The sequence below is a fragment of the Manis pentadactyla genome, chromosome 11, assembly GCF_030020395.1.
Source record: "Manis pentadactyla isolate mManPen7 chromosome 11, mManPen7.hap1, whole genome shotgun sequence".
Classification (NCBI taxonomy): Eukaryota; Metazoa; Chordata; class Mammalia; order Pholidota; family Manidae; genus Manis; species Manis pentadactyla.
In genome coordinates this window covers 113618348-113644062 of record NC_080029.1, presented here as the reverse complement: position 1 = coordinate 113644062, position 25715 = coordinate 113618348, and the positions used below count along the sequence as shown (strand labels likewise).

Below are 25715 nucleotides of genomic sequence, written 5' to 3'. Positions count from 1 at the left end.
AAAAGCAGGGTTTCTGTCCTGTACCTGCTGTTTCCTAGCCTCATGCCCTTAGGCACTTCACTTCCCCCAGCCTCAGTTTTCCTTTGTGTAAAAGTGAGAGCAATCAAACCTTCCTTGTAATCCCAGGGTTATAGAGAGGTCTGAAGTGGCAGTGCTTGGGTTAGAGTCAACGCCCTGCCTGAGCTGGTCATTTCAAGAGCAAGAGAAGGAAGCCAAAAGAGCCTCCAGCTTGGAATGGCAATGCCAATGGGGATGAGGAAGGAACTGTCACGTCCTCACTGGGTGGGTCTATTGGTGCGAAGCTAACCAGGATCCAGGCGCCGACCTGGGCTTGAATGGACTGGGCTCGGGTGGCAGGATGGCCCACCGGCCTTGACTCTGCTTCCCCTGAGCCTGGAACCTAGGTGGAGGGAGACCCTGAGGCAGCCACAGGGAAAAGAGATGGGGACACTGAGGCAGAAAGAGACCCGGAGCCCCAGAGGCTGGAAGACTAAGAGACCCAGAAACGAGCGGCCCACCAGGGGCCGAGGCGACCCGGAGAGAACGAGGCGCTGGGGCGCAGATCCCAGAGAGCAGAGCAGAGGCCCCGCGCGGCGCAGGGTCGCGGTGCGTGGGCCCGGGGGACCCGGCGGGGCCGGGCGGCAGCACTCGCTGGGCGCCCCCGCCCCGGCTGCTCGCCCAAGATGGCGATGGAGGGGCGGGCGAGGCGGCTGCAGCCCCGGCCCCCGCGCCGGCCCCCGCTCGGGCCCGGGCCCCCGAGGCCGCGCCCCCGCCCGCGGCGCCGCGCCTCCCCGGGCCACTGACGCCCGGCGCGCCCTCCCCCGGCGGCGGCGGCCAAGAGGTGGGGAGGCGGCGGCGGCGGCGGCCCGGGCCGGCCCCATGGCGCGGGGGGACGCTGGCCGCGGCGGCGGGCTCCTCGCGCTGACCTTCTGCCTGCTGGCCGCGCGCGGTAAGCGGGCGTCGCGGCGGTGGCGCGGGCGGCTGCGGTGTGCGGGTGCGCTGCGCCCGCGGCTGCGCTGGGCTGTGGGGCTGGCGTGGGTCCCGATCCCGAGCGAGTGCGGGGCTGCGGGGCGCGGGCTGCACGTCCTTGTGCCTGTGACGCCAGTGCTTGGGGGTCTGCGAGCTGCGGCCGGGGGGCGTTTGCGGCGCGTACTGTCTGCAGGGGGTGTGTGTCCTTGGTTTGCGGAGTCTGGAGTGTATGTGAGTGTGTGTGTGCGTGTGCGCGCGCGGGGCGGGGTGGCTTCTGCGGACGTACGTGTCCGCAGTGCGTGCCACGGTCGCGGCGTGGCATCGCGGGGCCGTGGCCGCAGTATTGGTGGCTTGCGCGGGCTCTGCCTTGCCCGCTGGTGTCTCCGGTTAAAAGTGTGTGTGTGGAAGAGGAGGGGTGTGGGGGTATGTGTCTGCACCTCCATTTGTGTCGAGAGCGTAATTGTTTTATGGAGCTGAGCTAATATTTGGCTTTGGCTTTTGGGGAGTGTCCTTGCCTGTGGGGGTTAGGGGGACGGGGCCGGAGATTCTGGATTGACTAGGGTAGAGGTGATAAAACACTCAATTTTGCCCAGTGGGTGTGGTCCCTGGGGAGCGGCTGCGGGGTGGGGTGGGTGGTAGGGGTGCGCCCCCAGCCCGTGGACTGGAGTGGGCTGGGGGAAGAGGCAGGGAACCAGTTGCTTTCGTGGACGTGTCAAACACTCGCCCTCGGGATGTCAGCGTGTCCCTCCTGCCCCGCCCCCAGGCAGCGCAGGGAAGGGCTGACGAGGTCTGCAAGGCCCCCTCCAGCCCCTGCCTCGGTGTGGGCTGGGGGTGAGGGTAAGGGTCAGAATTGCCCACGCTGGAGAAAGGGCTGGCGATGAGGTAACGGAGTCCCAAGTCTCTGTGCCTAAGGCTCCTTCGTCCACCCCCACCCTCCTCGCCTTCCGTCCGGTGCGTTTGGGGCAAGGCGCTTGGGGAAGGTAGGTGGGAGAGCCCGGGAGGGGGATGGGCTGCCCGCTTTGTTCGTCTAGTTCTTGCCTTCCCTAACGAGGGAAAGCTGGGGATGTGTCCGGGGCGAGTCGGGGAGGGACTCGGGGGTGGGGGTGGGGAGGGGATTTCTCTCCAGCTGCTGCGGCTTTCCTGAGAGACTCAGCCAGGCCACGTGGGAGGGAGGCAGGGACCGCCGGGCGCGGAAGGAGCCTCTGTCTGGCCAGCCCCGGGCCCATCTCCAAGAAACCCAAACAGCGGGTGAGAAAGTGCCGGGAACTGCCCGGACCCCCTCTCTCCCCACAAAGACACGCCCCTTTCCAGCCCAGAATGCCGAGCTGGCTGGAGGCCGCCTGGGGCCAGTGGTTGCACTCGGGAAGTGGGGGTCCTGGGTTGTCAGGTGAAGAGGGCAGGGAAGTGCCAGCGAGGAGTCTGTTCTCCTGGAGCCCAGGTATTAAGGAATAGTGGTGCCCACCGTCTTCCACCAGCTGCAGGACCCAGCTCAGGGTCACCCAGCAAAGCAGGATCAGGGGTGGGAACTGTCCTTGAGTATTATGGAGTACAGAGTACCTGTGGGGCTTCCCTTAAGGGGCTCAGTTTGCCTGGGAGACCTGGCTTTGCTGTGCTGGAGGCGAGGTCAGGCCCTGAGCTGGGGCTCACTTGGCAGCAGTGTGCATGACCAAGGCCACTACTGTCCACACCTTTAGAATGTGCAAAGCTCAACAGGCCTGGGGCCACTCTAGAGTTCTGACTAGCCACCAGATCTGGACCAAGGTCATTCATTCATTCAACAAATATTTACTGAGCACTCTTTTTGGCTAGCATGTGCCTGGTGCCTGGAATATGGTAAATAAGGAGGCAGACCTGGTCCCTGGTGCAAAGCTTTCAGTCTGGTGAGGGGAGACTGAGGGGTAGTCCTGAAAGGTCAGGAAAGGCTTCCTCCAGGAAGTGATGGCTAACAGAGCTCAATGCAGGGAGTCAGACAGCCCTGTAGAAGGAGAGTGAGAATCGGGGCAGTTTTCCAGAGAGAACCGCATGTACGAATGCTCAGAGACAATTTCGTTTGATCACTGCATGAAGCTAAATCTGGCTGGAGTTTAAAGCCCAAGGGTGAATATGAGTCAGGCTGGTGATGGATGGGGCAGGAGCCGTGGAATGTCAAGAAAGAAGGCAGAAGACAGGGCTGGACCCAGCTCATGAAGGGCCTTAGAAGTCCCACCAAGGCTTTTGGCCTGAGAGTCCCTGTGAGCCCTTGGTGGGCTGCAAGATTAGCTTTACATCAGCTCCCTCCAGCCAGTGTGGAGAGTCGACTGGGCAGGCGTGGAGGTAGGACTCGCTAGCTCCCTGGGAGGCTGTGGTGGTGATCCAAGAGAGAGGAAGGAGGCAGCTTGAGTCATGGCAGGTAGGGCGGCCAGAGTAGCTGGACTCTAAAGATAAGAAGGAGATAGGATCACACTGGAGGATCGACTGAGTTAGTAGGGGGTGAGGGACAGGGAAGTGAAAAGTAATAGACGTTTCAGCGACCTCACTCAGCATGGCAGAATGAGGGGCTGCTGTCCCCCAAGACGGCTCTTGAGTCAGGGGTTGGGAACTGAGGAAATGTTTTACAGGAACAGGATTCCTGTCTGGGATCGGTGGTGGAATGCCTGTGCTCTGTTTTCACCATGTGCAAGAAGTGGGGCTCTCCCACCCAGAATTTGCCAGAGGTCAGTAATAGGAGGGCTCCAAGAACATGACAGATGCTTTCTTTTATTTTTTTTATTTTGATATCATTAATATACAATTACTTGAACGACATTATGGTTACTAGACTCCTCCCATTAGACAGATGCTTTCTTACCTAGAAACTTCCTCCACCCCAGAAGTTTGGAGGCCGACCTTAGTTCAGGTGTTGGGGTGGCCCTCTCTGACACCCCCATCTTGGAAGTTAGGAACCAGGTCAAACATAGTTTTCTTAATAGTGAATCTTATTCAGAAGTTATCTAAACCTTCATTGATCCTTTAAATACTTTCATGGTCCAATTAATCACATATTATGTATAAATTAGCATTTCCTTTTTCTCCTAAAGGTGCTTCTTTCAAATTAAGCCATCTCACAGAGTGTCATTGAATGTCAGCACCAAAGGGAATTTAGAAATAATTTCAGCATAAACCCATTTTATAGATGAGAAAACAGAGTGACTTCCCAAAGTAACACATATAGGGACTGAGCTGGGGCTGGAACCAGTCTGTTGGTTTTTGGAGCAGCCCTCCTTTCCCAGGATTTGGTAGACACACACCCAAGTTCAGTCTCTCTGCAACACTCCCTCACATGAGAAGTTAACCAGCTTTGGGCTTGGCCCCCTGGGTCGGTCTGTCTGAGTCCAGGCCCTGGAATCCACCCACTCCCACCACTGCCTCCTATTTGGCTGCTGCTGTTTCCAACGAACAGCAACCAGACTTGACACAGAATTCCAGATGCAAAACTGTCAGGTGGGTTTGGGGGCTCCCAGCTCCCCCAGTGGGTTATAGGAAAGAGTAGGAGTGGTTCTGATTGGGGAGGACCCCAGCCCCAGCCTGGTCAGAGGGTGGTGATGGGTGCTAGGGGAGAAAGAACCAGAGAAAGGATGTTCTGGGTTTGATGCACAGAGAAATGGAATCCTTGTCTTCAGGACTAGCAGCTACTGCTGCCTCACTGCAGAGGCTGAGGCGTCCTCTGGATCTGAGGGGTTGTGGGGACACCAGGGTCCAGGACCTAGAGGCTCAGGTGCAGCCCTGACCCTGCAAGCTGGTGCAGAGCTCAGACTTCTCGGTGGTTCTGTAAGGTGCTTATTGCCTTGTCACATAATTTGGCGGACAGAGCTCTGGCAGGTGAGTGCAGCTTACAGGGAGACAGACAAAAGTGGGGAAAGCAGGAACATATTTTTACTTATAGGAGCCATACAGCGGGAGAACAGGTGAGGTGGTAAGCCTCCCAGTCCTGGTAATGTCTAAGCACAGAGTTTCTTTCAGTATGTTTGCTGTTCTGACACTGCTTTTTAAGCATTTTGTTAGATGTCTACTAGGTGCCACATAGTATGCTAGGCAGTTTCTACATATATTAGTCACGTCATCCTGGCCCTGGCCCTGAAGGAAGTTTCTATAATGTGTAAGATAAGGAAATGAAAGTTTGGGAAAGCATGGGGAGGCACTGTGTCTTATCTTTTCCAGCATGTCTCCACATGTCCGCTCATCTGTTCAAGGAATATCTGTGGAACCCCTTCTATGTGCCAGACACTGTTTTAGGTGCTGGGAATTTAGAAAGCAGACTGGGATATAATGTCGAGCCTGTTGCCTATTGGTGGAGAAAGGCAAGCAGAAATCTAGACTGATAACTGCAATGACTGAGGCACCAGGGTTCTGTGGAGGAGAAAGAGGAGAGGCGTGGAAGTCAGCTCCTAGAGGCGCAGCTGTTGTTGTGGAGGGAGGGGGCGGCTGGAGCAGTGCATGGAACAGCAGAGTGCTTTCAGAGAGCTGGAAGTGCATGGCTGACAGGGAACAGTCTCCGGGAACAGGGGATAGGCAGGAGCTGAGCGCGGCTTTGCTGTCAGTTCACGTGAAGCTGAGCCTCTTCCTCAGGATCACAAATGAAGGGAGTGCTGTGGCCTTCCTTGTGTCCCAGGCAACTATCCCAAGCCCTCCTTCCAGCTGTTGGTAGGAGGGGCTTAGTGTGTGGTCAGAGAGGTAGCCAAGGTTGGGGGCAGGGAGAGGTTTCTGGAAGAAATTGGCATGTGTCTCCTGGGAAAAGAGAGCGGTGGTGGTGTCACGGAGAATTGCCCATAGACTGAAAATAAGTTGTAAATCCGTTGGGCCCTGAAATTCAGAAGTGACAAGGCACTGATGTTTGTAGCGAGTTCCTGGCTTAACGAAAGAGGCACCTGGGCTCCGTTCCCTTCCCGCACCCACTCTTTTCCTTAGAATTCACTGAAAAATGGAACTCTGGCTCACACCAGGTCTGGGCTCATCCCACAAAACAGCGTGAAGCTGGCCCTGGGGCTCAGCATCAAATCTCCTTTCTCTCTGGGTTCTAATTGGCCTCATAAAATCTAATTTCTCCCATAAATGGGTAGAATAATTTATCAGAAAAAAGAGATTGAGAGATGGCCCTGGGGCTCCCAAGCATAGACGCTCTGAGTCGTTGGCCGGGTCCCCCTGAGGAGCCTCAGGGGGAAGAGAGGGAGCCTCCTTGAGGCAGCAGGCATCTGCCCTGTCCACCCTGGTCCTGAGAGGGACAGCTGAGAACTACTCACGGGAAGGGCTTTGTGGGCCATGGCAGCCATGGCCATGGGCCAGGCGGTGGGCCAGGCTGGCAGGAAACGGGTGGCCACAAAGCCACTGGACAGACAAGGCCCACTCCCCAGAGCATTGCTTTCATGAAAAGATTTTGTGGTGTAGGAACCACACTTATGTTAAAACAAACATTGCTGTGTAATGGAGCAAGATACACAGTGTACCCAAGGTTTAAAAATAAAAACATTTGGGGCAGTCAGCAAGCCTCTTGATATGCTTTCCTCTGCTGCTGGGAGAATTTTGGTGAAAATAAGAAATATGGAGACTCTTCATTTTAAGGCTGGGCACACTGAGGCTAAAAAGAAGAAAGTGGACCCAAGGTAGTACAACAAATGCTGGATCCCGGACTCCAACTCCAGGCCAAGCTTGTCCCACTACAACCCATTATCCATCTAGGTAAGAGGAAGAATGGGAAAGGGACCTCCAAGTGGCTGTGCAATGTGAGACTTGGAAAAGACTTCATTTCACCGGATAAGGCAGGGGCAAGCTTCATGGGAGGCTGGCACCTGAGCTGAGTCCCTGAGGACCCGTGTTCTGGACTCACAAGTCGGGTTGGGCGCTGAGGCAGAAAGAACCCTGTTACTAGGGAGCAGCTGTCCTCTCAACGCTGGGTTCATCCCGAGAAGGCCAAAGGAGAACTGTTTCTTCAGACTGTCTCCCAGAGGTCTGGGATCCCCCTTCCAGGCCTCAGTTTCCCACCTAAAAAATGAGGATGTCAGGCATCACAGACATTTCTTCCAGCACGGGCTGGTGTGGGCTTCTGGACAGCCCTGTACTCCTGTGGGGGGCCCCATCCACCCTGTTAGGTGCCAGGCTTCTCAGAGGTGGGGAAGCCAGACATCTGCTGATCCATGAATATTCAGGAAGGGAATCAGAGCCTCCTCTGGGCTCCCCAGCCAGCCACCAGCCCCTCTGGCCCCCGCCCGGCCCGCCAGAGCCCAGGCTGCTGACATACCCAGCAGCTGCCGGCCCCAACTGTTCACATGTTTGTTCAGCACGGCAGGGGATTTTCCAAGCCCGGGACATGCTCGGGGTGGGGGGGGGGAAGCTGCCCGAGGGCTCAGGGATTTGTGTCATGTGGGGCTTTTCTCCCCTGAAACTCAAGCCTGCTGTTCAGTGGCTGGAACGGAGCGATTGGAGGCCACTGGGCCGAGGGCCCCGACTTGCCTTTCCCTGCTCTGTGCTTGAATCACAGAATCTCGGGCCCCAGAGAGAGAAGGGACTGGACCGTAAGCATTTGCATAGGCGTCCCTTAGAGACGCTGTGGGCTCTGGAGTAGACCACCAGAATAAAGCAGTGTTGCAATAAAGTGAGTCAAATGAATGGTTTGGTTTCTCAGTGCATATAAAAGTTATGTTTACCCTGTTGGCTACTATAGTGAGCCATAGTATCGTGTCTAAAAAAACAAGGTACATACCTTAATTTAAAAATGCTTTATTGATTAAAAAAAAAAGTACCACCCATCCTCTGAGCCTTCAGGAAGTCATAATCTTTCTGCCAGTGGAGGGTCTCGCCTTGATGTGAGGGCTGCTATCTGACCAGCGTGACGGTTGTAAAGGCTGGGGCAGCCATGGCAATTTCTTAAAATAAGAGCAGTGAAGTATGGCACTTCGATTGACTCTTCCTTCCCCTTGAACACTTAGAGGCCGTTTTAAGGTTATTAATTGGCTTGATTTCAGTATTGCTGTGTCTTGGGGAATAGAGAGGTCTGAGGAGAGGGGAGAGACGGGGAAGGGCCAGCCGGTGGAGCAGGTGGACACACGCATTGTTGACCAAGTCCACAGTCTTATGCGGGCGGGCGTACTTCACGGGCCCCAAAACAATTACATTAGTAACATCAAGGGTCACTGAACGCAGATCACCATAACAGAGATATTAAAAATAAGAAAGTGTGAAATTGTGAGAATTACCAAAATGTGACCCAGAGACAGAAAGTGAACAAAAGCTGTTGGAAAAACGGTGCCAATAGACTTGCTCGTTGCAGGATTACCACAAATATTCAATTTCTAAAAAAACACACGCAACGTGGTATGCCTGTATGTCCCTTTATTGTTTATGGAATGTCTTCAAAGCATGTGTCCCCATTCTCTGATTGATGCCCGTTAGGCGCTGGGCTGGAGCCCTGACATACATCATCTTGTTAAATCTTCACAGGCTTCCTTTTATAGAAATGGAAACTGAGGCCCAGAGAGGTTAAGGGGCTTGTCGCACAGCTATAGGTGGCGCCGCAAAATGGAACCTTGATCCTCTGTCCCGAGGTCAAGTGCCTATTCCACTGCAGCAAGTGGCCTACCGTGATGTGAATGCCAGTTTAGTTTCCCCAGTTAAAACAGAAACTGGGTGAAGGCAGGGCTGCCTTCTCCTCCCGGAACCCACTAGGAATGCCGAGTCCAGTTGTGTAGCTGGAGATGCCAGGGAGCCTTTCTGATGGATTAAGAAAGGCAGACGCTGGGTTCAGCCTGTCTGTGTGTCCTTCACACCAGAGTATCAGCCCTGGCTTCTAACCTGGCCTCCTTTTCTCAGCCAGTCAGGACTTGTCTTTGCCCCTTAGTCTTGTTCTTTAGGAGTGGTGGGAAGGAAGCCTGGGGACAGACAGGGCACATATGTGTCTAGGTTTGGACGCACGTAGCAGAGACTGGGTTGTGTGTGTTCAGGTGCAGAAGGTTAGTTGTATCTACAATTTGTGTGTGTCTAGGTTGTGTTCTATGTTTACTCAGGAATAACAATGTCCAGTTCACTGAATAGTCCTAAATCATAAAATCTCAGACATCACCTGCTACATTTGGTAAACTAAGGCCCAGAGGAAGGGACTGGCCCAAGGTCACACAGCTAGACTGTGACAGAGGTGGGTCTAGAACTGATGGTTGCCTGATTCCCTGGCCATTGTGCTTTCTGCATCGCCCCCACGTGGCTCTGTCAGCCCAGGCCTGCCTTCTCATGAGTTTGGGCCATTGCCCTCACCTCTGTCCCTGGTTCACCCTTAGACATGCCATTCTGCCTTTACACGAGGTATCAGGCTAGAGAACAGGAAGGGGCCACGGGCCACTGTGCCTTTATTGGATAGGGAGATGGCAGTCCACCTCCTGGAAGACACAACTGGGGGGCCCAACCATTTCTCTAGGGATAACGGTTCCTGGGTGGAAAGATAAACATTGGCCTTTGTGTGTTTTTGCCTTGACCCTGGGATCGCATTCACTGCTCCCTTACTGTTCCCCTGTGGCAGGGGCAGTGCTGGAGCTGCAGGCTCTTCTAGGGACTCTGAAGAGGGGCAGGTCGTCACGTTCTGCCTCCAGCTTGCTCCGGGCCCTGGGGAGATTGGCTGTAGGAAGGAATGCCGAGCTCCTGCAGTCGCTGGAGCAGAAGTGGGTTGGATAATAGAGGTCAAGGCAATCTGTAAGGTTCCAGGGGAGGGAAAGACATTACTGAGCCCAGTTTGGGCCCGCCCGGGCCCTGTGCTAGCCTCCTTTCCCACATATCATCTCATTTAATGCTCACAACAGCCCCATGAGGAAGGAATCACTTTGTTTTAAGCTGAGATAAAATTCACATGTCAAAATTCAACATTTAAAGTGTACAAATCAGTGGTTCTAATTCTAGAACATTTTCATCGCCCAGAAAGAAACCCCACATCCCTTAGTCACTGCTCATCACTCTTCCCTGTGCTCAGCCACTGGCCACCATTAATCTACTTTCTGTCTGTATGGATTTGCCTATTCTGGATATTTCATAGAAATGAGGTCATACAACATGTGGCATTTTGTGACTGGCTACTTTCACTTAGCATGAAGGTTCAAGGTTCATCCATATTGTACAATGTATCAGTACTTCATTTCTTTTGATGGCTGAGTAATATATTTATCCATTCATCAGGTGATTTGGGTTGCTTCTGCTTTTTGCCCGTTATGATTAATGTTGCTCTGAACTGTGTGTTTTTGGTGGATAAGGAAATCGAGCAACCAGGGAAGACAGGCATGGAGAAATGCAGCAGTTTGCTCAAGATCTCTGTTAGTAAGGGGCAGAGTCAATATCCGGACATACATCCTTCCATGACACATCTTGCTGCACAAAGTGTCCCACCCCGGGTGGGTGACTCAGGAGCTGGAGGCTGTGGGAGGTGGGGGACACACATTGATGGCCCCGGTGCCCTCTCCTCTACACAGGGGAGCTGCTGTTGCCCCAGCAGACGACTGTGGAGCTGAGCTGTGGAGCAGGGCCCCTGCAAGTGATACTGGACCCGGAGCAAGCCGTGCAGCTGGACTGTAGTCTGGGGCCTGCTGCCACTGGACCCCCCACCAGCATCACTTGGAGCAAGGACAGAGGTGCCCTGCCTGAGCACAGCCATCTGCACCTCCTACCCAACGGCTCCCTGCGGCTGGCACCCAATGGCAGTGATGAGGCAGCTCCTGGGCTCTCGGAGGCCATTGAGGGCAGCTATTCCTGCCTGGCACACGGTCCCCTCGGAGTGGTGGCCAGCCAGGCTGCGGTGGTCAAGCTCGCCAGTAAGTGCCTGCATTGAGGGGCTGAGCTGAGGCCCAGGAAGCCTGGGGTGTGGGAAGTGGGATGCCTGGTGAGTTACTTGCACATAGGCCTCTCCCTTGAGCCCACTCCTTCCTGGCTCCATCCTGTTCAGTAGGCCCTTTCCTGGTCCTGTCTGCCTCACTGTTCAGTAGCCCACTCCTGAGTTTGAGGGTCGAGAGTGGTGTTCTCCAGGAAGCCTGCCAGAGAGGCTTGTAAGAGCTTCAGGAGCACAGAGGCCTCTCCTCAGGGGGCTCCCCACCCTGCGGCAGGGAAGGATGTGGAATCAAGGCCTGTCATCGAGCCCCACACCCCTTGGGGGGCTCTCAGGAGGCACAGCTCACCATGAAATAATTTTTGGGCCAGAAGAAATGTGCCTCTGACTGTAGTCTGACCATCATGGTGGTGTTAGGTGGGGGGACTTAGAAATTCATTCTGCCTGCAGCAACTGATGGCCAATCACCACTTCTCCTGCCCTGGCTGCCTCTTTCCAACTTTGTCTCCACTGGTTGGAATTTGCTCTGCTTACACTCCTGTTACCCTGTGTTTCTCTGTCTCTGTCCGAATGTGCACGCGCATATGTGTTTTGTTATCTGTGCTCACCTCTCTTTCCCCTCTCCTCTCCTGTCCCTGCTGCGTCTCACTGTCCCCAGCACTGAGGGGCTTCTCTCTGCACCCGGAGTCTCAGACAGTGGAGGAGAACAGGACAGCTCGGTTTGAGTGCCACATTGAAGGGCTGCCAGCACCCATCATTACTTGGGAGAAGGACCACGTGACAGTGCCTGAGGAGCCTCGGTGAGTAAGGAGTGGGGCCCAGTGGGCAGGCTGGAGAGGACTGTGGGACATGCTCAGGAACTGGGTTTCTTAGAGTCACAGGGCATTTGCCCAAACTGACAAGCAGAGCCACCTGACTCTCAGCCCATTTCTGGTCCCAAAGAGAAGTTGGCCACGCCTTTGCTCCCAGGGAGGAAAGCCAGCCTCCAAGCTATAGAGCCTGGGTGGGGAGTAGGGAGAGAGTACTTCAAAGCCTATCCAGTCCAACCACTTGCTTTGTTGAAAAGGAGAATGTGGTCTAGAGGGGAGCCATGTTTCACCTGAGGCCTGGTGCAGTCAGTGGCAGAGTGTGTGTTGTGTTTTCAGGCCCCAGAGGCTGCTGGGTGCCTTTTCTCTTTGCAGAGCTGCTCAGGAGTTTCTACCCTGGGTGCACAACCTCTCCTCCTCAATCCCATCCGGGGGGTCCAGCATCTGATAAGTGGGTTGTGGAGGTCCTTCCTGTTTCACCCTCCTCTGTCCCCTTAAGGCAATGGGTAGGTGCAGCAATTCCACGGAGAGCTTTTAGGGCACAGACTACGCCCAGGACTTACCTTGCAGCCTCCCATGTACGTGCAGCATGACCAGAAAGCCCGAGGCCCATTTGCATCAGTGGCCTCTGAGCTGGTCTTATGACTCGGTTGTCACCTGTAAAGTCTTACATCTTTGGAAATACGGCTCCAAAGTCCTTTCCCAGCTACCCTACAGTCCTCTCCCTACACCTGTCTAACTCTTGTTACCAGCTTGCTCTGTCCTTTTCTCCTGTGGAGGTGAGGTTCTTTAAGCTCAGAAACACTACTTTCCAGATCTCTATTCCTTGGGACTAATGTGCTTCGAGTTGATGAGTTGACCCAGCTCCTCTGACTTTTCCCCCATGTCTAGGTAGGGGTGAAGGTATAGGAGAAATTTCTCTGTAGAAAACTCACAAAACACATCCCTACAACAGTTGTAAGGGAGGAGGAAAAGCAAGAGGCCAAGACATAAGTGATATTGTTGACTTGGTGATTGTTAGCCCCACTGGGCCTCAGCAGGTTACTTCTCACTCAGCTTCATTCTCCCCATCTGTAAAATTAAGGGAAAAGAAAAGAAGTGAGAGGGTTGGACTGGATCATGATTTCCCAAAGTGTATCCTTTGTAGAACATTAGTCCCTAAAGGTGACTCTTTAAAAAAGGATTCTGTGGTTAAATAAGGTCAGGAAACTGCCAATAAATCTCCCTCTTGGCATTGACAAGCCCTAAGGAATCCTGTGCTGAGAGCCTCTTTAACTTACTTAACCAAGCACTTCGAGACTCATCTGCCCCGAACCCCTCTTGCAGCAACCCTGTGAACATCCCCTGAGTGAGCATTCCAGGGCGTGGGCCTTGGGAGTGCTGACCCAGCCTTTCTGGCGCTGGCACCTGGAGTTATGTGCCTTCCAAATGTGAGGCCCCTCACTGCTGCCTGGCGGGTGCTTCCTGGGAGTTGCTGGGCAAGAATGAAGTGGGAACGCACTCCTGGCAGCCCCCGAGAGGGTGACAGCAGAAAAATGTCCCCGTGTTGAAAGTCACAGCAGGCACCACCTAAAGAGAGCTGTGTTTTCTCAGTGAATCCTTCCCATCATCCTGCAAGGTCGGTGTCTCTTCATTTTCATATTTTCCCATATTTACTTTTCATTTGTGTCCCTAGGAGATGCACTTTTCAAATTCATATAAACATAAGAAACAAAAATCACCCAGCATCTCATCCTGCATAGGAAGCCACTGTTAGTTGGATGTCTATCCTCTGGGCATTTCCCCTGTATGTTTATAAACAGTCTCTTTAAAATTTTGGATTATATGGTCCATACTAGGCTTTTTATCCAATCACCTTTTTCTCAAAACAAAAGTGGGATTATATTGCAACTTTTTACTTTTTTTTTTTAACTTAGCACATAATGAACATCCTTCCAGTTCTGTACATATGGCCCTGGCAGATATTATTATCTGGGTTGTAAAATGAGGGAACTGAGGATCAGAGGCAGAAGTAAGTTGGCCCAGTCACACAGCTAGTCCCCAGGGTGGATGGCACAGGGCGTCTTGTGATTGGGTCGTTGGGGCGGAGAAGCTGCAGGGTCTGAAGAAGTTCATGCTGCGTGTGGGCTTAGAGATGGGATGCTCCAGCTGTGGCGCAGAGCAGAGAAGTTACTTGCCCAGAGTTCCTCAGCAAACGGTGGGGTTCCCTTGCCTTCCAGCATCCTAGCTCAAGCACCATCCCATGAAGCCACAGGCCTCGCCCAGGCATGTGGAGCTGCCAGTTCCCAGCTCTGGGAGTGTTTGCCCCCATGCCCTCTGAAAAGTGATCCTCATCTATAAATAAGTCGGGCTGACATGTCCTAACACATTGCGTGGGGGGAATAAAGAAATGTCTAAACAGCCACTTGATTATGACCAAGGTATGTAGTTGTACACATGCCCAGCTATAGTGCATGTACAAATACGCTATTCATACGCTCAGCCCAGTGGTTTGAAGGAGACATATGCACTGGTGTAGCGTATGCACATGTGCAGTTAATAAACACACTCTGTCAAGATATTTGTGCATATCTTTGCAACTGATGGTGAAGATTAGACCCTGAGGCAATTCCCTGGTACTTATACTAATTTCTAATGATAAGGGATAATTTTCCTTCCATAGGAACCACTAATCAACGAGAACAATGTTTCCCAAATTCTGGGCATTCACAAATGCCTGTCATAATTTTGGCCATCCCTAAACCATTTATATAATCACTTACTTAAAGCATTTCTTTAAATCAGCTCTCTCTTTTATAACTTCAACACATCCTAAAAAGGTACATTATCTCATTGCAGTAAAATGGAAAACCAGCCACACTTACCATAAATAGAAGGTAGCCATAAAAATAAGTACATAACCACTGGAATAAAACTTTGTATCTGGATCCACTTGAGATCATCTTGTTATCACCATTCACTCACACTTTAAAAACATAGCGCTAATGGACTTAATTACTGTGGGGTCCCTAACCCAGTCTTCTGCCCTGCCCCTGCCCTTCTCCCAGTGTCCATTGTTTCTGTCGACCTAAAGTGACCCTCAGCTAGAATCCTCTCTCCCTGGGGGATCTCTGAACAGTAGGATGGGGGCTCCTTGGACCTCAGGAGATTCAGGTAGGCTGCATCACTTCTACTTTGTCCTTGAGTCCCTGTTCCAAGTGGCCCTCCAGGGGTAGGGACAGTGGACTCAAACACAGGCTTGGAAAGAGGATGATTCCTTCCTTTTGCATAGAGGTTGCTTTTCATTCTATAAGTAGCCATTTTGTTTTGTTTGAAATTTGAATTAAATTTAAAATGATACAATATACCAACTTAACTGGGAAAGAAGTCACCTACAAACTGGACACAGACAGCTGTTACTATTTTGAGTGTTCCTTCCAAGCCTTTTTAAAAATACATGTACAGTTTATACCACTGCACATGTGTATTTAGGGTTTATGGTTCACAGGGAGTATTTAACATCCCTTATCTAATGTGAGCTCATAACGCATTAGGGTCAGGGCTGTGAAGGAGGCAGGACAGGACTCAGTTAACCCATTTTCTAGATGGTAAACCTGAGGCCCAGCATGGGATGTCACTTGGTAAAATCATGTATGTTGGAACCAGTCCCCTCCACTATGCCATAGCTGCTTCTGTGTGAGAACTGGGACTTAACAAAACAAAGTATCCAAGGGCACATGCTTCTTCCAATTTAGATGTTGAAACATTTTTATATTTCCAAACCATTAAATATTTTCTGTAAAAAAAAAATTTTTTTTGACAGAACAGATGAGAGTTCCCAGTAATCTCATCCCCAGAGAAAATATCCATGAATGACCTGAGCCTTACCACTCCTGACATGTTCTGTGCATATCCTAACTTATCATTTATCTATTCTCTAAAAATAGAATCACTTCATCAACACTCTTTAATGACTTTTCCCCCCCACTAACCAATGTATCTTCCAAGGGCAGAGCTTCTAAAAGCACATCTTAACAAAACACAAGATTTGAGATGAACACTAGAGTGGTTCCATCTCGCTTTTCTGTTGGCTGCAGCAATAGCACAAAAGGCATCCATTCCTTCACTTGTTCATTCATTCATTCATTCATTCATTCAACACACATAATTAAGGAAATGTTACTTGTCAAAGAAGGTATTAGCTCTTGGGTACCTGGAGCACAGTTTCCCTGGAAAGACTGGGAAGCTTTGGGGTCAGGAAGTGTGGGAGCTCCTAGCAGGAACCCCGCCAGGCATAGTCAGCTAGCTAGGCTGAGGGAGGAGGGAGGATCTCGGAGGCAGAGAGTGTATTAGGTGGAGGAGACCCGAATGAGGAAGACACCTTGTTTCCCAGAGAGCTTCTGCTTCTCCATCCCCTTCTGTCCTTTTCCACCAGATTCTCCACAGCAGCAGGCTGGGTCCTGGCCCAGAATTTTACCTCCAACTACCCTTTGCCTCCTGTCCCTTCTCCTGTACTGGCCCTCACACTGATGCGGGTAGCTGGTGGGGCTGAAGGTGAGATGCTAAGGCAGAGGCGGGACAAGGGAGGGAGTGAAACAGGTTTGTTTTTTCTCTAAGCCTCTGGGCCACAGCAGGTTTCCAGGCCTATGGCCAGAATTCTCTCCTAACACCCTTGAGCTACTCTCCTCCCTTGTGTCTAGATTTTCTCATATCATGTTTCCCCACAGCCAAGAGATCTTCATCAGGCACACAGCTGCCCCATTCCCTTCCTGACCTTGGTCCGGCCTGCATCCAGGGTCCAGCACCACTGGCTCTATTGAGAAACTAGGACTCTCAACCTCTAGCTGACCCTGTGGGGTTCACAGTTGGAGGATTCAGGAAGACCCACTCCACCTGAGCTTAGGCCAGAGCCCACTCTGCTTCCCACCACCCTGGCTTCCCTGCCTGGATCACACCATCTCTCAAGCAAGGTCTCCGGGCCTTTCTAACCTGAGCTGCTTTCCATCCCACTAATCAAGAGGGCAGAGAAGACCACTTTCATCATCCTGTCTCTCCTGGGAAATGTACATGCTCAGTGGGACACGCTCGGGACCGTGTCCCTTCCAAGAGCATTCTCAGCCATCTGATGGCTGCTGACACAGGCAGCCTGGGATTTGGTGCCAGAAGACCTGGGTTCAAGGTTTAATTCTGCTCCAGCTGTGAGACCCTGGGGAAATATCCTGCTCTCTCTGAGCCTTAGTTTTGTCACCAATAAAATGGAAGTTGTGATCCCCTCTATTTCTTGAGCTTAAGGGATTTTTTCAGGGGAGGAAGGAGGTAATGTGGGCAGGGAGTAAACAAATTCAAACTGTAGAAATCTTATCCCACTGTCAGTTCCCAGGGTGCCAACTCCCCTCCCCAGAGGCAACCACCAGTACCAATGACATTCACTGCAAGCATGTAAGTGTACATATCCACACACACACTGTTCTGCACCAAACACATTTTGGAGATTGTCCTTTATCAGCATACATGGAGCTGTCTGCTTTTTAACAGCTGTCTAGCATTCCATTGTATGAATGTGCCCAAACTGATTTAGCTAGATCCTGCCCTGCAGATGGACACCTGGATTGCTTCCAGTCTTTTGCTGTTATAGACAATGCTGGAGTGAGTATCATTAGGCATATGTTTTTGTGCACATGTATGAGAGTATCTGTGGGACAGAGTCTTCAAAGTGGCATTGCTGGCTTAAAAGGCACATGCAGGTTTGACTTTAAGATATCTCCCGCTTGGCCTTGAAAGAAGGTGTATCAATTGGCATGGCTGCCGACAAGACAGGAGTTGGTCAGTACACTTGGAGGCTGGACTTGGATGTGTGCCTCACCCCGATTCCCTCATCCACACTGGGTGTTGCTGAACCCTTTGACCTTTGCCAGTCTGATGGGTGAGAATGGTTTCTTATGGTTGTCATTTGCATTTTTGAAATTCTGAGTGGGGCTTGAGAGTGAGACACTGCAGGTATTTCAGGCTGGAGTGGGAGGTGGGCGCAGGACCGTCTGGGCCCACCGCCCTCCCTGTGGGGCTGCCTACCTCACAGGTGCCCTTTCCCCCCTCCCAAGGCTCATCACCCTTCCCAATGGGGTCCTCCAGATCCTGGATGTTCAGGAGAGTGACACGGGCTCCTACCGCTGTGTGGCCACCAACTCAGCCTGCCAGCGCTTCAGCCAGGAGGCCGTACTCAGCGTGGCCGGCAGAGGTGAGGGGCCTGCTGGGCCGGGAAACCTGGGGGTTTCTGGAGTCAGGGGCCTCACCGTTGGGAGGGGCCTCAGGAGCCCACGCCCTGCCTTCAGACAGGCAATGGGTATGAATCTCACTGGACAGGTGAGGTGATAAAGCCCAGAGAGCATAATGCCACCCAGCAAGTCAGAGGTAGAACTGGGGCTGGAACGCGATAGTACAGACTCTCAGTCCGCAGCTCCCTTCCTGCCGAGGCTCTGGGTTCCTTGGGCTGGACGGAGAATCCAGGGCTGGGGTTGGGGGTGGGAAGGCGAGGCGTCTGCGGAGGGATGGCAGGACCCTGAAGTCCTTGTCCCCCTGGGCACTGGGGATCCGCGCTCTCTGCTGTGCACCGCCAGTCAGGCTCCCTGCGCCCTGGCGCTCTTGCCTCTCCGTTTTTCTGGAAAGCTCCCGCCCAGGGTGATGCAGTAGGAAGGGCACAGTCTTCGGGGTCAGAAAGATCTGGCTTGAATTCTGGCTTCTCCACTCACTGTCTGTATGACCCTGGGCTCACTGTCAAATGTGCAGCTCAGAGAGGTGAGAAGAGCTAAGAAAGGAAGCACGTGCCCCCCACCCCCTCCGGTCCCCACGTCTCTCCCGGCTCCCCTCCTCAGCCTCCCGCCTCCACTCCCCTCTGCTTCCTGGCCGCTCTCCCTCCTGGGCCCTGGGTTTCTGCCTCCACCTGCTGGACAGACTAGGTATTCACCCTGCTGACCCAGAGGGCCAGGGTCGCACTGAGAACTTGGCACGAAATTGGTGCTCTGAGAGCTGCCAAGCTGTCAAAAACTCGAGCCCAGCTCCTCTTTTCCCACGTGGGACCCCGAGGCCCCTTGGAGAAGGGACTTGCTGGAATTAGAAACTATGCCTGTTGCATCCAAGTCCAGACACCGAGAGTACTCCTGACCTCACAGGCCTCTGCTTGGAGGGTGGGCTGGGGAAGGGAAGAGTAGGATCGGTGTGTCCGAGGCCGGGTTATTCCTCTCCTGGTTCCAAGAAAAAGAGTTCTGAGTGACAGTCACAGCTCTGCTGAACTATGTGGCTGGCTTTCCCCAACTGTCAGAAGGAATCCTGGCTGCTCGCTTCCTGCCTCACCAGGTGACTGTAAGCATCTGGAGAGGTACTGTGGGTGAAGATGCCTAGCAGTAAGGCCTGCTGGCCTGTGTCTTTCTAGGGTCCCTGGTGTCCACCAGGGGACAGGATGTGATCATTGTGGCAGCCCCGGAGAACACCACTGTAGTGTCTGGCCAGAGCGTGGTAATGGAATGCATGGCCTCGGCTGACCCTACGCCTTTCGTGTCCTGGGTTCGACAGGGTAAGTGGAGGGAGGGGATTGGAGGTCATGGGAAAGGAGGAGTGTGACATCTTACGTGTCTCCAAGTCAGAGAGATATGAGGGTGACCACTCCATGGTCACTGACTTATGGCGTAGCGGGAACTCCTCTCCCAAGGCTGCGTGGGCTGGGGAACACGGACAAACTTAATCATGAATCTGGGTAGCATGTTTCCTTTATGAGGCACTTTGAGTCTGCCATTCACAAAATTGTTAATGAGACCTTACATAGTGTGGGCACTGGGATAGGTTCTCCACTTTACTTATTGTCATTCCTCACAACAGTGTTGCAAGTGAGAGTGTGAGAGCTGGACAGGTGCCACACAGCCAGCGGGTCAGGTGAACCAGGACCCCACTGCTGGTCTGTTGAACCACAAAGCTGCTTCTTGGTCCACCCAATGTACTGCTGCCTTTGTGTGCCTGACATAGTGAATAAAACACCTGGATGAGAGAGACAGGGACCCTATCCTCCGAACTCATAGTCTGGGTGAGGGAGATAAAGCACACCCGTTAAGACAGGTGTGACAGTATCAGGCAGCAAGTGATAAGTGCCAAGTGGGACTGCATTAGAGGAGATGCTATCAGGGTAATGAGAGCGCTCGGCCGAACATCACCCTGCAGTCTGCTGATCTCAACCCATCCTCCTACTGGGGCCTCCATGAGCCCTTGAGGAGGGTAGCGGCCAGGACTGTTATTCCCAAAGGGCAGATGAGGAAACTGAGGCTCAGAGAGGCAGGTGGGGAGAGCCAGGGCCCAAACTTTAGAGCTTGGTTCTCTTCTTGCTACACCACCCCCTATAGTCCTGTGTGGACAAAATGCAAAGATTACTTTTGTATCCATTTGACAATAAGTGAATTGCCCCAGGTAGATGGTAGAAATAATCTTAAACCCAGCCCCTCCTTTCTCTTCTTCCCTGGCCCAGTCTATTACCCTACACTGCCTCCTTTTTGTAAATTTGTGTCTCACATTCAAAAGAGTATATAATGAATATATAGAGTTTAGGGAAAAACCAAAACTCTATGTACCCCCACCAAGCTGATGAGATAGAACAGTCCTGGTATCATTCTGCCTCCCTGACCTCATGGACTTGAGACACTTGCCTAGTTAGGGGGATCCCAGGAGTAAGCCTGCCATGTCACCTAGAAGTTCTAATCTCAGTATTTATCAAATCCTGACCACATCCCCGGATGACCCAGGAAGCTTGTCGAAACTCCCTCCCTTCACACCTGGACAGTTGTGACCCGGGAATCTTAATGCTTAATAAGTGCCCTAAGTCCTTGCTACTGAAAGTGTGGTCTTTGGACCGACCACCTGGGCCTAGTTAGAAACACAGAACCTGGGGCCTCCCATAGGCCTCTGCCTCCTAACAAGGTCCCTGCAATTCTGTGATTCATGTGACAGTAAGAATTGCGGTCCCAGAGGATCCTGATGCCTGTGGTTCTGGAAACTCATTTGGAGAAACTCTGCTAACAGCACTCCTGGACAGAGACTGGGAAGAGAAAGGTGGAAAAGGATTTCATTCCTGACCCCGGGCACCTTTCCTTTTCTAGAAACTCACTCCACAAAGTCAAGGAAGGGACATAGCTTTTTTTGTTTTGTTTGTTTTGTTTTCTTCTGATTGCAGCAGTTGTATGTGTACATTTAGAAAACTATGGAAAAAGGGAAACAGAAAACATCCCACCATTCGGAGATTAAAATGATTAACATATGAGTGTATTTTCTTCCACATTTTTTTCTGTGCGCATGTACATTTACTGCCCCCCCAAACTGAAAGCATGAAGTATGCTGTATTTACAGTTCCAAGTCCTATTTCATTCAATAGTATATTATAAGCATTTCCCCACCTTGAAAGCTTTTTAAAAAAACTGACTCTACTATATTATATTCCATTATTTGAATACAGCCATAACATAATCTACCAGTTCCTACAGTTGAATTTAAAGTCCTTCCCAGTTGCCCACTGTTACAGTCACTGCTATGGTGCTCCTGTTCACAGCTCCCCAGGGCAGGTGCCCACAAGTGGAATGAGGCCCCGGATAGCCCAGTCAGCATTTGCCATGCCTCCAGCATTGCAACTTACTCTTTTTAAAAGCTTTCCCAGTTTGATAGGTGAACAAGTAACATCTATGTTTTGATGTGCATTTCTTTGATTATGTGAAATTGAACTTTTTGTGTTTCTTGGCCATTTCCATTTCTCCTCTGTATTTTCTGTTCATGTCCATCAGCCACGGACTTTTGAAATGATTTTCATTCATATTAAGATAAAAGTCTTAGACATATTCAAATCTTTGTTTCTGGTCAGACCTTTCCAGCTACATCTTCATCATAGTACTGGGCTAAGACCATGCGGGAAGGGTGTGTCCTTCTTGAGAGAGATTAATGTAATAATAATGGTAACAACTGACTGGTGTACTGAGCACTTTTTTCGTTCCACCCCTACAGCAGTCCCACAGCTCTGGGACTACAGACAGAGACACTAGTGCTCAGAGAGGGTCACTGGTGTAGCAAGTGGAGGAACTGGGACAGTTGTGCTCTCTTAGTGGTGCTCTACCAGCGTAGAGGGGCCCCTGGGTCCGCAGAGTGGCTGGAGGGGCAATCCCCAGCGGTCCCCTCCATGGTTCGCCCTTTCCTCCCCCAGACGGGAAGCCCATCGCCACGGATGTCATCGTCCTGGGCCGCACCAACCTACTGATCACCAGCGCGCAGCCCCAGCACTCGGGCGTCTATGTCTGCCGCGCTAACAAGCCCCGCACGCGCGACTTCGCCACCGCCGCGGCTGAGCTCCGCGTGCTGGGTGAGGCGGGTGAAGGACCGGGGAGTAGGTGGCGGAGGCTGGATTGGGGCGGGTTAGCTGGGGCCCAGGGCGGGAGGAATGCGGGCGGCAGGAGTGAGCAAGCGGGCGGGTTAGAGGGACTGAGGATGAGAAAGGGCTAGGCTGGCGGCCCTTCGTTGGGGCGGGGTTGGACGGGACGGACTAGATCATTGGAGGGAAAGTGGTGGAGCGAGACTGAAGGATGGAGTGAGGGGAGCCGAGCCAGCGAGAGGAGAGCGGTGATTCCCGCCTGGCTTGGGTGACTGGGGGCTGGTGAGGGGTGGTCTGAGTGGGACTTGGGCTGTGGGGGGAGAAAGTGGAGTGGTCTTGGTGGTACTAAGAAAGCTGGGGGACAGGGTTGTTCAGGGCTCGGATAACTGGGAGAGGGGTAAATCTGATAAGTGTGGGAGACATTGGAAGGCAGGAGAGGCGGTGTGTGGTACAAGAGAGAGCGGGGTTAGATCCAGGAGGCACGAGGGTGTTTAGGGGAGGCTGAGGAGGCCGGGGGACAATTCGGGGAGGAGAGGTCGGTGGGCGTGGGGCTGGGGTGAATGGGGGAGAAGAGGCAGAGCTGCTGCATTGCGCTAGAGTGCTTGTGGGGAGGCGTGATCAGGGAGAGGCTCGAGTGAGTGCGGGGCATGCGGGACGCGGTCGGGGCGTTGGGGGAGGAGGCGGAGCCCCTTGGTGGCCGGAGCCCGCGGCCAGCGTCCTCCTCCCCGCCCCCAGCGGCTCCTGCCATCTCGCAGGCGCCCGAGGCGCTGTCGCGGACGCGGGCAAGCACGGCGCGCTTCGTGTGCCGCGCGTCCGGGGAGCCTCGGCCCGCGCTGCGCTGGCTGCACAACGGCGCGCCTCTGCGGCCCAACGGGCGCGTCAAGGTGCAGGGCGGCGGCGGCAGCCTGGTCATCACTCAGATCGGCCTGCAAGACGCCGGCTTCTACCAGTGCGTGGCGGAGAACGGCGCGGGCACCGCGTGCGCCGCCGCGCCGCTGTCTGTAGTGGTGCGAGAGGGGCTGCCCAGCGCCCCCACGCGGGTCACGGCCACGCCTCTGAGCAGCTCGGCGGTGCTCGTGGCCTGGGAGCGGCCCGAGCTGCACAGCGAGCAGATCATCGGCTTCTCCCTCCACTACCAGAAGGCACGGGGTAAGCCTACCGGGAGCCCAAAATATCTCGGCAAAGGCCCCTACGGGGGCGCAGTGGGGTCGGGGGGGACACCAATTGGATGACTGAAGCGTTGCCCCGGGCACCTTTGTTACTGATGGTGTGGAGTCGGAGCCCAGGGAGAGACCCACATAGATTTGGATTGGCAGCCGCAGCCTTTGGCCAGGTGCTATGCCCAGGTGCTAGAGGTCAGTCTGTGTTGCACATTCTCCCCTTAGCCTCTGTTAGGAGAGAGCAGGGAGAGTTGCTCCGCGCCCAAGGAGATGCCCTGGCTTTCTTGGAGCCAGCCCATTAACCGCAGCCAGCGTCACTTCAGTGAGAAGCAGGAATTGGTAGTGCTGCTGTAAGAGCTGGAGTTCATACTCTGCAGCTCGGATTATCTGATGATTTAGCTAAAGACTATTTCAGAGCCTGGGACAGCAGGAGCAATCTGGAGATAGTTTAGCTGGCAGGCCCCTGGGGGTGGCCCTGTGACAGTCCCTTGTTTCCTGTGTCACCCCCCCAGGCGTGGACAATGTGGAATACCAGTTTGCAGTGAACAACGACACCACCGAGCTACAGGTTCGGGACCTGGAACCCAGCACTGATTATGAGTTCTACGTAGTGGCCTACTCTCAGCTGGGGGCCAGCCGCACTTCTGCCCCAGCACTGGTCCACACGCTTGATGATGGTAGGGCCTCTGAATGTGCAGTGGGCACCTTGGGGCCCAGAGAATTCCTCCGGGACAGTAGCTTGGCTTCTCTTTACTAGTATTCGCAAAGGCTCTTTTACCTGCCTCATGTCATCTTTTGTGCCCTGCAAGGGGGTGGGCAGGTGTTCTCCCCAGTTTACAGTTGGGGAAACTGAGGCCCAGAAAATGAGAGTGAGTTGCCCAAGGTCAGTAGTACAGCTGGGGACTTGAGCCCAGGTCTAGTGATTCCCTGTGTCATATGGCCCTTCTCCTGGGCACATACCATCCAATCAGGCAGGGGCCAGTGATATTGACCCATTAGATGTAGAAGATTGTGCCCAAACCTTTTTCTGGCTTCAGGGTGGGAAGGATGTCCCCTGAGAGGCTCCCTTTCCTCCTTCAGATCCTGGTCCTGGGCCTACTTCTGACTTGCTGTGTGACCTGGGCAAGTCTCTGACCGCTCCTGGGCCTCACCTTCCACGTCGGTGGAGCAGAGCTCACGCTGATGTTCTTCTGTCTCAGTCCCCAGTGCAGCGCCCCAGCTCTCCCTGTCCAGCCCCAACCCCTTGGACATCAGGGTGGCGTGGCTGCCCCTGCCTCCCAGCCTGAGCAATGGGCAGGTGGTGAAGTACAAGATAGAGTACGGTTTGGGAAAGGAAGGTGAGTGGGGGCAGGGTGCGGGCCACACCTGGCTGGGGGTTAGCCACGCGGAGGGCCGGTCAGCACAGCTAGGTCCCAGAGCTGGGGTGAGTCTGAGGAAGTTAGGCAGCGTGGTGGAATAGGGAAATATGATGCTGGACAAGAGGAGCATGGGCTGGGGGTAGGGACAGCAGGGGGGAGAAGATGAGGCCTAGCCCAAGGGAGAGGGAGGCCTAGGTTCTAGGCCCACCTCCTCTACAGCTGCAGTGGGTCATCCTCTTGAATTCCTGCCTCAATTTCCTTATCTGTGAAAAGATGCCAGTAGCCTAGTTAATCCCTGGATTTACTTCCAGCTCGAACAGCAGATGAGGGGAGGGAGGGGGAGGGAAAGAGGGGAGGAGGAGAGTGTGCTTGTGGGACTGGGGAAATGCAGCACCGGGGAGGCAGATGCAGGTGATCCAAGGGAGAGGGTATGGAAGGGATAAAGAATCAGGAGGAGGCAAGCGGCTGGGGGACCAGGGTGGATGAGGAGGGTACCTGGTGGCCTTCACAGTGAATCCCTTGTGCCTGCGCCCTCATGTGAGGGGGGTAGTAGGGAGCACACACCATGATGTTGCCCACCCTGAGCTGAGGCTGGGTGCCTACATCAGCCAGGGTTGGAGGCCCAGGAGTCAGCCCTGGAGCCACAGTGGCCACCCAGGCACTGAGGGGTCTGTGTTGAGAGGGCCGCAGCTCTGGTGGGCACCGAGAAGCCAGGGTCTGCGCTGGAGTGGTCGGTGGAGGGGAGTTTAGAAGTCATGGTCCTCGGATGACCACCCAGCAGCCAGTCTTTTCTGTCCTAGCAGATCAGATTTTCTCCACTGAGGTGCTGGGGAATGAGACACAGCATACCCTGAACTCGCTGCAGCCCAACAAGGTGTATCGAGTCCGCATTTCTGCTGGCACAGGGGCTGGCTATGGGGCTCCCTCCCAGTGGATGCAGCACAGGACGCCCAGCATGCACAGCCAGAGCCACGGTACAGGGTCTAGGGAACAGGAGGGTGGTGTGCATAACCATGTGTGTGCATGTGTGCCCTTGGAACCCAGACCCAACCAGCTCCTCCATCAGAGACCTTCCATCACCCCGCTGCTTGATGGGTAAGGGAGGCCAGCTGCCCAGGCAAAGGGCTGGTCCTCAGAGACACTCCTAGGCTCCCGTGTCACTTCTGTCTGCTCTGTGATCTTGGATGAACCATTTACAACTCTAAGGCTTTGTTTACTGCCAAGCACGACAGGAGGATTGATAATGCATTG

At 53.5% G+C, this 25715-nt stretch overlaps 1 protein-coding gene across 3 annotated transcripts in view; it reads left to right on the top strand.

The window, feature by feature from the left end:
* Positions 1 to 752: 752 nt before the first annotated feature.
* IGDCC4 (immunoglobulin superfamily DCC subclass member 4) overlaps positions 753 to 25715 on the top strand; it is a 36055-nt gene continuing 11092 nt past the window's right edge. Inside the window, exons 1-10 of one of the 3 annotated variants that reach the window (XM_036932333.2) lie at positions 753 to 949; positions 10425 to 10763; positions 11433 to 11574; positions 17658 to 17794; positions 18986 to 19126; positions 21782 to 21937; positions 22682 to 23095; positions 23619 to 23783; positions 24306 to 24443; positions 25265 to 25438. In XM_036932333.2, the coding sequence (XP_036788228.2) occupies positions 880 to 949; positions 10425 to 10763; positions 11433 to 11574; positions 17658 to 17794; positions 18986 to 19126; positions 21782 to 21937; positions 22682 to 23095; positions 23619 to 23783; positions 24306 to 24443; positions 25265 to 25438 (1876 nt within the window). In that variant the 5' untranslated portion in view covers positions 753 to 879. The remainder of the gene's footprint in view (positions 950 to 10424; positions 10764 to 11432; positions 11575 to 17657; positions 17795 to 18985; positions 19127 to 21781; positions 21938 to 22681; positions 23096 to 23618; positions 23784 to 24305; positions 24444 to 25264; positions 25439 to 25715) is intronic. The other 2 variants (XM_036932331.2, XM_036932332.2) reach the window with 2 other exon arrangements.